The sequence below is a fragment of the Aptenodytes forsteri genome, unplaced genomic scaffold, assembly GCF_000699145.1.
Source record: "Aptenodytes forsteri isolate BGI_AS27 unplaced genomic scaffold, ASM69914v1 Scaffold216, whole genome shotgun sequence".
NCBI lineage: Eukaryota > Metazoa > Chordata > Aves > Sphenisciformes > Spheniscidae > Aptenodytes > Aptenodytes forsteri.
Window position 1 is genome coordinate 2337788 of NW_008796114.1, and position 10474 is coordinate 2348261.

The 10474-nt window shown below is 56.8% G+C and overlaps 1 protein-coding gene across 1 annotated transcript; it reads left to right on the top strand.

The window, feature by feature from the left end:
* Positions 1–2708: 2708 nt before the first annotated feature.
* Positions 2709–8412, top strand: ENO2 (enolase 2). The gene is made up of 11 exons (XM_009287127.1): positions 2709–2793; positions 3758–3853; positions 4139–4197; positions 5232–5301; positions 5474–5607; positions 6299–6521; positions 6965–7162; positions 7291–7492; positions 7699–7807; positions 7945–8003; positions 8343–8412. The coding sequence occupies exons 1-11, from the start codon at positions 2709–2711 to the stop codon at positions 8410–8412; spliced, it is 1305 nt and encodes a 434-aa protein (XP_009285402.1).
* The last annotated feature ends 2062 nt before the right edge of the window (positions 8413–10474 follow it).

Consider the following 10474-nt stretch of genomic DNA (forward strand, 5'->3'; position numbering starts at 1 on the left):
GGGGAGGGAGGGAGGGAGGGAGGGAGGGAGGAGAGGGGATGTTTTCTTATCTGCACAGCCCCACACCACACGGGGGGGGAGCAGCAGGGAGAGGAGGTGACAGTCAAGCAAGCAATAGCTGCATCAGCCACGACACTGCAGCAGTGCGGGCTTCCTGGGAGCAGTGCCCAGCCCGGGGGAATCGCAGCCGCACACGGGACTGGTGGCGGTGGCTTAGGGGAAAGGTCTTCGCCATGCTGGCCTGCCTGGCGGGGAGGGGGAATTGCTGCGGCGTGAACTCCAGCGAGACGATGCCCTGGCAACACGCAGTGCCATGAAGCACTGCCCGCAGGAAGGCACTGCAGCAGTGCCAGTCTCCCAGGCTGCCCTGCCCAGCCCCTGTTCAAGCGAGGCTGCCCAGCCTCCAGCCTGGCTCCTCTCTCCTCCTCACTCTGGTCTACAGGCTCCCAGCTATGACTCCGTCCCAATCCCTTATCCCAGCTTATCCGCCTCTGACCTGCTTTCAGGACAGTGCAGCTGATGCCAGGGATTTCAGGGTGGTTCTTTGCGCTGTTCAAAGGAGGGCAAACGCAGCGGGACACAAGGCAGCAACACAAGTGGAGAAAGGAGTGTGAAGGACTAGAGGGGAGAAGAGATCGAATGAGTGATGAGGTGGGGCAGGCAAGGCTGGATTTGGGCTTCTCATTTGGCTTCCTCGGAGCTGGCCCCAACAGGGGCAGGTGGACGTGGGCAGAGGGATGTGACCACGGGCAACATGACCACATAAGCAGAGAGGCACTGCATCTGGCACGGGTCTTGCTGTCAAAGGTCACTTCAATGGGGTCCTGTTCCTCTCTTCCCTGTGGAGGCTGTTGGGGCATGGCCAGGGCACTGCTGCAAAGGAAGCTCACAGCTGCGCTGGCACGGCTCTGGAGGAAGTTCCCACAGCGTGTGCCAGATGGCGTGAGAAGTGCTGCCAAAGCGGCTGATGGGGGATTCCAGCCCAGATGGACATGGTGGAGGGTCCTGTGCAGGCTCCAGAGAGCCCTGGTGTCGCTGACTGAAACTCCCCAGTATGGGAAGCTCTTGCTGGAACTTCAGAGCAGCGCGATTTCCTCACGCCTGTGCCATTTCCACCCACCCCAGGCAAGGGGGTCGAGAGCTGACTCTGGCTTCCCCCAGCCTGCTTCTTAGCTCCCCTCAGTGCTGTGATGTGCTATTTGCAGCACCCCACACACGGCACACACTCCCAACCTGTGCTGAGCCCCCCTGAGAGACGCTCACACGCACCATGGCGTGGTTCCGGCTGGGGCCCCATGGTTACCCCGGCCCCGGCCTCTGCACCGAGTTTTGCGTGGGTCCGGCCCTGCTCAGGGTTGAGTGAATCATCTGTGGGAGCCGGGGGAGGAAAACCTGGCGGGGCTGGGAGCGTGGGGTGACACACACCTCACTGCTGCTACTCCCTCTCCAGGGGGGATGCGGCTCTCCGGCATCGCACAGCCCTACAGCCGGGGGAATAAGAAGGTGGGATGGGGGGGCTGAGTTATTTTGGACTCCCTAGGGAGCAAACTTCATCAAGAGAAGCTCTTCAAAACAGCCGTCCTCACCCACAAGCCTGTTTTCCACTCCAGGTTTAACTAGGTGCATCCAAAACACCAGGTTTCCTCACCCTCCTCATCCGACAGATATGTCTCCCAGACTCATCCGCTTCCCCATGTCAGGAGCAGAGTGAAGGGTCGGGAGCTGGGCCCAGCCCCCGTGTTCGGGCAGGGCCAGGTCCCCCCTCCCTTCAGAGCCCTCTCTCCCACATCTGAGGCACCGTGGCCTTCAGCAAGATGGCTCCTCCGGCTGCTGGCCTCCTCCACCCTCCCATCGCCTCAGCACAGCCTGACCCGGCAGCTCATGAGGGAGCTGGGAAGGCTAAGCCAGGTGTTTGGGCTGGGGGGGATGCGGCTGGGGTCTGCAAGAGCCAGGCTGGGGCAGCTCCCCCCGCTGTGGGCTGGAGAGGGGCTGAGGGTCCCTGCGGGCCGGCAGCCCCCCTGCCCTGCCCGGCTCTGCCCCAGGCAGCCGCTGCACTCGGCTGGCTCCCTGCCCGCTGCGCACAGACACAGCGGCCGCTCGCTGCCTGGCCCTGGCAGGGACCATCCTTGCCTCCCGGCAAGGGGAAGGGAGACACCGGGAGCTGGTGCCCCATCCTTATCACCAGGGTGGGGACACCTCCCGGCTGCACCAGCTGATCTCTCCCTCTCTGCTGCCTGTGGATGCTGTGGCACCCTCCCCATATCTGCCACCCAGGCTCGTATCAGGAGCCCTGAGAAGCAGCAGCACTCAGCCGTGGTGCAGGGAGAGAGGGAGAGAGAGCTCTCAGTTTGTCATCTGCAGCAAAGGGACAGAATAAATTCAAGTAGATAACCAGTTCCTGTACAAAATGTGGCTAGATTCCCACAATCTGGGTTTTAATAGCAATTTCTAAATTTCCTTGAGCCGATAGTTTTAGCTCCAGCTCCTAAGGTCACTTTTCCTTGAGCGCCCTTCTCTCTTTTGGTGTCTTGTCTAGACATTAGAAGGGTGAGCACCATCTCAGAGCTGAACATGTCCTCTCCTCTCCTCTCCTCTCCTCTCCTCTCCTCTCCTCTCCTCTCCTCTCCTCTCCTCTCCTCTCCTCTCCTCTCCTCTCCTCTCCTCTCCTCTCCTCTCCTCTCCTCTCCTCTCCTCTCCTCAGACTCACCATGGCAGTCGAGAGGATCCATGCCCGCGAGATCCTGGACTCCCGTGGGAACCCCACCGTTGAGGTGGACCTGTACACACACAAAGGTATGCGGGTGAGGACAAGAGATGGAGGGGAAGTCCTGCCCACCCCGGCGGAGCTGGTGCTGCACAGCAGCCTGGCACACTCTGCCGAGAGCATGGAGGGTCTTCTCCGGTGAACCCCTGGCAGACAGCAAGCCAGGGGAAGACGCAGAGACCAAAACTCTGCTTGTGGCTCTGCTTGTGCATGTGCTCAGCAACTTCGCACATGTGCTGGGCAAATCACGACGAGACAGCTGGCTGCCATGCATGTCATGGCTTGAACCATGTGCCTGCTAGTAGCAGGGACAGAAAGTTTCATTAACATAAATATATTTACCTTCTTGTCATATCACCGTGATGCCCTGCTGCAGCTATGCTTTTAGTCCTGGGACACAGTACAAATTTGGAAACATGTCCATGGCCATGCTCATGAGGCAGGGGAAGGTTTGTCCCTGAGATCTCTGTGCAGGTATGTACATGCACGTGTCTCAACTGGAAGAGCTGCATCTGCGCTGGGCCCAAAGCTAGGTGGGCTGAGGGGTGAGGATCAGTGAGGAGCCAGAGCAGGCATCCAATCAGTCTCTTCCTTCTTCGCCGAGGCAGAAACCCAGCCCCAGTCTGAGGGGGAGGAAGCTGCTGGTGGCTGTGGATCAGGCTGCTTCTGGAACCAGGAGGAGGGCTGAGGAGCCAGACTTCCACCTGTCATCCGTAGTTCTGGGATCAATGTGGACCTCTGGGTGCCTGAGATCCAGGTTTCTCAGTCTGGAAGCCCTGGGTGCATTTATTTCTGCCACCCTGGTGCTCCACCTCCGAGAAGTGTTCCACCTCTGAGAAGACCAGCCATGAGCAGCCAGCCAGCTGGGCCATCTGTTTGCACAAGTGGTTGCCACATCCTTTCCCACAACAGCAGGACAGAAGCAGGTGCATGAGGGTTTTCCTTCCTTTTCACCCTCTGCTCGTCTCACACCCGTGTTTTGCTGTTTCCCAGGCATGTTTCGAGCAGCAGTCCCCAGCGGCGCGTCCACTGGTATTTACGAAGCGCTGGAGCTGCGAGACAATGACAAGTCACGTTTCCTCGGAAAAGGTGGGGAGATGCCTGCTCCACATCCCATCCCTGGGGCTGCCTGTGCATGGGGCTCCGCTGGAGGGTGCCGCGCATCCACTGGCGTGATGCGGATGTGTCCCACTGCCCTCAGGGAGACCACAGAGGCACAGACCTAGTGTAAAGTGAAAGATCAGGCCTCGATCTTCCCTCACTGTCTCCCTCTCTCAGTCTCTCTATCGGTCCTCTCCCTCCCTCTTTCCACTCTCCTCTTTGCCTCACTCTCTCTCTCTCTCTCTCTCTTTCTCTGTCTCTTCCCTTCTTCAGGGGTCCTGCAGGCCGTGGATCATATCAACAGCACTGTCGCCCCAGCTCTCGTGGGCTCTGTAAGGATTTCTCTTTGTTCTCCCTTGTCCAACGCTTACTCTGGTCCGTCTCTGTCCCCTGATCTCTGTTTCTGCCTCTCTTCATCTCACTGGGTTAACAGACATAGTGATGCTCTCTGTGAACCTGGGCACACCCATCCTGCCCTCCATGCCTGTATGTGTCCGCAGCAATCTTTTCTATGGGCGGAAAGGATTTAATGCTACCTGGTCCACTGCAGCATCTGTACCACCTAACTAGTCCCCTCGATGCTCCCTGTAGAGCCCTCTTGCTCTTTCAGATGTGCTCCTCCTCAAGCACTGAATCTCATCCACATGTCTGTGGCCTCACACCCGTTTGTCTCATCCAGCATTCATGGTGTGATGAGCAATGACCATACTGTGCAAGGTCTGGCAGCACCCCCAGCACAGCCTTGCAGAGCGGTGGTGTCACATCTGTAACCTGTTTACACCTGAAGACCTGGAGCCTGCTCTGAGGAGAGCTGAGCTGAAGCCACACGTTACACCCCATGCAGCCCGTGGGGGGGTCTGGCTGAGAGCCCAGCTCTCTCCACCCCTGAAAAATACCCGGCCTGGTGGAGGGCTGCCTGTATTGGGCCTAATCCTGCTCTCCACCTTGCTCCAGCATATGGCTCCATCCAGTCTACAGTCGCTTGTTTGGGACTGAGCATGTACTGTTGTTCTGCCTAGCTTCTGTGTGGTCACAGCACCACAAAGCTCCCTGGAAGCTGCCAAAAGGCTGGGTAAATCCCCAAGGGAGTCCTGTGGCCCCAGCAATGCGTAGCCTTGCCTGGGCTGCTGCTGACCCCCTCTCCAGCATGGGTACAAGTGCACTGCACTGCAGCAACATCATCATGGTTACCTAACTTGACTATATACCGAGGCACTAATTTCCGGAGCTTTGTGTGTATGTGTTCCCCCACAAGCTAAAAAGGTCCCTGTACCCCCAGCTTCTCCATCAACGCCTCCTTTCTCGCACACCAGAGCCAACAGCTCTTCTCAGCCTCCCCTTCTCAGGAGCTGTTTCTTTCTTGCAGGGCCTCTCTGTTGTGGATCAAGAGAAGATAGACAATCTGATGCTTGAGATGGACGGCACAGAGAACAAATGTAATCCATTCCTTTTATTTGGCCTGGGAAGTAAAGAGCATGGGAGGCTGCAGGGCTGGAGCGGGGGGCACTGTCAGAGCTGTGGTGAGCCCAAGGCTGGGCTGGCAAGGGCACCCGCTGGGCAGGAGGTTGCTGCCTGCAAAGCCTAACTCCTCCTTCGTTTTGCCCACAGCCAAGTTTGGTGCCAATGCTATTCTGGGAGTTTCGCTGGCTGTGTGCAAGGCGGGAGCTGCAGAGAAGGATGTCCCCCTGTACCGGCACATTGCTGACCTGGCCGGCAACTCCGATCTCATCCTTCCTGTGCCAGTAAGACTCCTCCATCCTTGATATCCACCTTCAGAAACTCCAAAAGAAAGTTCAAAGGGTGTGTTGGGAGGTAGAGAAGGAAGGGATATAGGACTGAAACATCAGCTGAGTGCACTGCACTTGTCAAGGAAGCAAACCAAGGCCTGAGGTTTGTCAGGTTTCAATATGGAAAAGAGGGCCCTGAGGAGGATACAGCAGAGGTTGTGGTGGGGGTTGGCTGAGGATCTCACTGTTAGCACAAGAACCAGAGGGCATCATGTGAACCCTCTGGGACACAGTTCAAAACAAGGGAATGTGGGTCTTCAGACCAGGGGTAGCTGCCCTGTGAAACTCCTTCACAAAGGCTGTTGTGGATGCTAAAGTTTTCTCAGGATCAAGGAGAAAGATCCTGGAAGAGAGATTGACGTAGCATTGTTGATAAACACATACAGATAAACACAGCACAGATAAAACACATATAGCTCAGGAGTGGGAAACAGGTGGGAAAGTCCTCTCCAACCATTTGCTTTGAGCCACTGTTGGAAGGAAGACACCAGGCTGTATGTGCCTTTGGTGTGATGCGTTGTAGCTGATGTGTTACGTTACCCTGTGGGATGTGGCATGAATGGGCATGGTGACTCATCTGCGAGCCTCCTCTAGGTGGTGCCAAGACCGGTTCCTTCGGCTCTGATTCTCTTATGGACTCTTCCAGGCTTTCAACGTGATCAATGGAGGTTCCCACGCAGGCAACAAACTGGCCATGCAGGAGTTTATGATCCTGCCTGTGGGAGCTGAAAGCTTCCGCGATGCCATGCGCATCGGGGCTGAAGTCTATCACAACCTCAAGAGTGTCATCAAGGAGAAGTATGGCAAAGATGCTACCAATGTGGGTGATGAAGGAGGCTTTGCCCCCAACATCCTGGAAAATAGTGAAGGTGAGAGCCTTGCAAAGATGGGATACCCCTGCCTGCAATGTTGTGGCTTCCTACACCCAGCTCACAGCATTCCCCAAAGATTGGTTCAAAATGTGATGCCTCAGTGTTATTGACCTCCTGTGTTAGAGAATGGTTTCTAAGCTCCTTCTCCTTGGGGTGGCCTTGATCTGTCATGGCCTTTCACATGTGCGCAGACTTTTCCAAGGCCTTCCCCTAACTTGTCACTGGGCTGTGGATTGTATTTTAATTCCTCCTCGTCCTTTTGGATATGGCCTCCACAGCTCCTTGGCATGTTTCTGTTGCGCTCTGGGCTCCCTTCTACCTCTCCCATCACATCGTCAGACTCTCAGTGGCTCTCAGGACCCTCCCAGGGGAGGTTCCCACTGAAAGTCAGAGCTCTCTGCACAGGCTGACTCTCATGACTGCAACTTTCCTCCTCCCAGCTCTGGAGCTCCTCAAGGAAGCTATTGACAAGGCGGGCTACACGGACAAGATTGTCATCGGTATGGATGTGGCAGCCTCTGAGTTCTACCGTGATGGCAAATATGACCTGGACTTCAAGTCCCCAGATGACCCAAGCCGCTATATTTCTGCAGATGAGCTGGGTGACCTCTACCAAAGTTTTGTACGTGATTATCCAGGTGAGCTGCTGTGCTTGGCAGTAGGGAATCAGCACTGATGTTGCATACTTAACAGGTGCATCCCCTCTGTGTTTTTGGGGTGGAAAGGGTTGCAGCTTTGACTCATGTCTCTTCTGTTGTCCCTTCAGTGGTCTCCATCGAGGATCCCTTTGACCAAGATGACTGGGAGGCCTGGTCCAAGTTCACAGCCAATGTGGGGATTCAGATAGTGGGAGATGACCTGACAGTGACAAACCCCAAGCGCATCGAACGAGCTGTTGAAGAGAAGGCCTGCAACTGCCTTCTGCTCAAAGTCAACCAGATTGGATCTGTCACGGAGGCCATCCAAGCGTAAGTGCAGCCCGCTGCCCTTGTCCTGCGAAAGGGTGGGTGATGAACCACAGCAGGGTGTCACGCTATCCATTGGATGAATAGACTTTTGTCTCTACCAGAGCGTAGGATGCTGAGGGTGGGAGGAGAGGGTGCCTGGATCTCACCCTGTGCAGGCGGTGGTAATAGGAGTGAGAGCTACTGACTGCATTTCTCGCTCCTTGCAGCTGCAAGTTGGCCCAGGAGAACGGCTGGGGTGTGATGGTGAGCCACCGATCTGGGGAGACCGAAGACACCTTCATTGCTGATCTGGTTGTAGGACTGTGCACTGGGCAGGTAGGTGAGACCCAGGCCACGCGCAGGCCTGGAGGAAAGCGAAGGGATGTGAAGACAGAATCCCCTGCCCTGCCATGGGAAACTGGTACAAGTCATAACAGTGTCTTACAGTGTTTGTTTTGGGGAATGCTTTACAGATAAAGACGGGTGCTCCCTGCAGGTCTGAACGCCTGGCTAAATACAACCAGCTCATGAGGTAAGGGGCTCCAGGGACGGGAACCCAGAAGAGAGAACGGGGGAGTGACTAATTGGGGTGGGAGAAGCTGAAAGCCCAAGGGTAGATGGGGCTTGTGGGGGAAATGTCATGAAGACAAGGCGCAGAGGTGACAGTGGGATCCCAGGGAGATCTCTGGAGACTCCTTCCCTCCTCCTTGGCGTGAGGGTGCAGCCCCACAGGTGCAGCAGCTGGCAGGAGCTGAGCTCCTCTGGCCCATGTCAGCTTCCTGGCCAATGCACTGCCTCTCCGGCGCCCTGGTGCTTCCGATGCTCCCTCACAGCAAGGGCCTGATGTGTGCTGTCTCTCTCTGTCCTGCAGGATTGAGGAAGAGCTTGGCGATGAAGCACGCTTTGCCGGACACAACTTTCGCAACCCAAGTGTTCTTTGAACATTGTCCCCAGGGCACAGCCACCCTGCTGCTCTTTCCCACCTCACAGACTGTGAAGCCCCCTTCCCTCCACTGCTCCCTTTTTTGCTCTTTCTTCCCCCCTCCGCCACCCGGTTCCCTCTCACCTCAAACCCCCTCGAGTTCAGGTGTCCCCGGCTAGACGTACCCAGGTGAAGGATGAGAGAGAGGCCTACACCCTGTCCCTTGCTTTGGGGTCATAAGCATTTCTGGATCTAGGCATTGTGTGTCTTTTGTTTTTTGTGCAGGGCCGCGTCTGAGCTGCTCTGTTCATGTGTTAGACTATGAGAGCATGCTGCCCGGTGTGTTTCCCTTGTACGCCGAAGCATGTGCAGTGAACATATGTGCGTCGGCTGGTGTGTTAGGACAAGTGTCGCACCTGTAGCTGTGTTTGGACGAGTGTCGCCAGTGGCTCGCTCTCGTTGTGCATGCGTGTAGGTGTATGTGTACTGGCCTACAGCGTCCTTGTGCCCCAGGTGTGTGTTTGCGCTGAGCCCTGGTGGGACCCGAGTGTCCCCTCCTTCCACCACGAGTGCTGTGCTGTGCTGTGTTGGGCTGTGCTTGCCAGCAGCTTAGCGTTGAAGTGCACTGCTGTTCCTCAGTGGGGGTGTGTGTGTGTGCTGTCAGTCTCCGGGTCAGCACGTAGTACTGTGGGGCGATATATTAAAACACATCCGTAAACAAACCCATGCTCTCATTTGCTTCTCGTGACCTTTTTCTCTCTGTTTCCTTCCCTCTTGCACTCCTTCACCCTCTTCTCCGCCCATAATGTCTGCTTCACCTTCTGGACAGCCCATGCTCAGCTGAGCAACAGACAAACTACAGATCCCTAAACTCAATTAAAATGTATTTCACACCTGAGTTGCCTGGCTTGGCCTGATGTTTCTCTCTACACGCCAGTGTTTGGGAAGTGGGGACATTTTGCCATCAAAGCACGAGAGGCTCACGCAGAAAGGTAACCAAAACAAGAGAAAGAACAGGCCCAGGTACCCCCACCTCCTTCCACAGCCTTGTCCCACAGCCAGACTGCTCTGTCGGCCACCCAGCTGGGGAACGCCGAGGGGAAGGCAGGTGGGAGGGTGGGAATTGCCCCCACCATCTCCACCAAATCACGTCGCATGAAGATCTGCTGTGCAGGGATTTTAATCGTGCCCTCCACTGATGTAAAGACCTCAGGACTGGCCACAGGCCAGCTGCCCACTTGACATCAAGTGATGGTACGCTGGAACTGCAAGTCTTCGGGAGAGAAAAAGCTGATCCCCCTCCCCCAAAAGGGGCTTGCAGAGCAGTGGAGGGGTAGGCGGGATGTCAGTCTCTCTCAGCTCCATCTTGTTTCACAGGGGCAACACAGCGGTACTTGGTGAAAGTATTCCAGCTCCGGCTGGTGCCCCGGCAGGCTGAGTGCCAGCAAACCCCAGCGCCTGCTCAACAGCGTTATTCTGGACAGACTCCAATCGAGGTGGGAGGCCGGGGGGTGCTACTGTGAGAAATCCAACCCAAGCTATGGCAGAGAATAAACGGCACCCTGCCCACCGTTATCAGCTCACGTCAGTAGCCCTAGATCTAGGGGATCACTAGTGAATACAGAACAAATCTTGGTGCTAATGAGTAGCTTGTGTTCTAGCTGCAGGCCATGTCTCTCCCACCATCTCCCTGAAGTCTCCCCCTCAGCCTCTTGGAGCAGCAGCGTAGCCGCGGAATAAAACTCCCCCCAAACTCAAAGGCTGCACCTAAAAGCCAGTGTCCAGCTCCACACCTCGTGCCCACGGGTGAACAAACCAGTGCAAACCCCGAAGATGCTGGGAGGCACACGGAGGCCGCCGCTGGCCGTGCCATGCGGTCACAAAGGAGGAAACTCCCGCAGCCGGGCGGCGGGGCTCGTTGCAGGATGCCCACCCCCCGGGGAGGCAGGGGGGCAGCGGCGCCACCAGCACGGGCTGGCAGCCCGGACAAGGCGACGGGAAGAAGGGGGGGCGCTGAGGGCCGGCGGGGGCCCGCGGGCGGCCGCCTGGCCCGCCCCCCCGGCCCGCCGCGGCTGCCGTCT

Coding starts and splice junctions, on each gene's coding strand:
- ENO2 (XM_009287127.1), top strand. CDS start 2,709: ATGGCAGTCGAGAGGATCCATGCCCGCGAGATCCTGGACTCCCGTGGG. Junction 4,198..5,231: donor CCCCAGCTCTCGTGGGCTCT/GTAAGGATTTCT, acceptor TCTTTCTTGCAG/GGCCTCTCTGTTGTGGATCA. Junction 5,302..5,473: donor GGACGGCACAGAGAACAAAT/GTAATCCATTCC, acceptor TTTTGCCCACAG/CCAAGTTTGGTGCCAATGCT.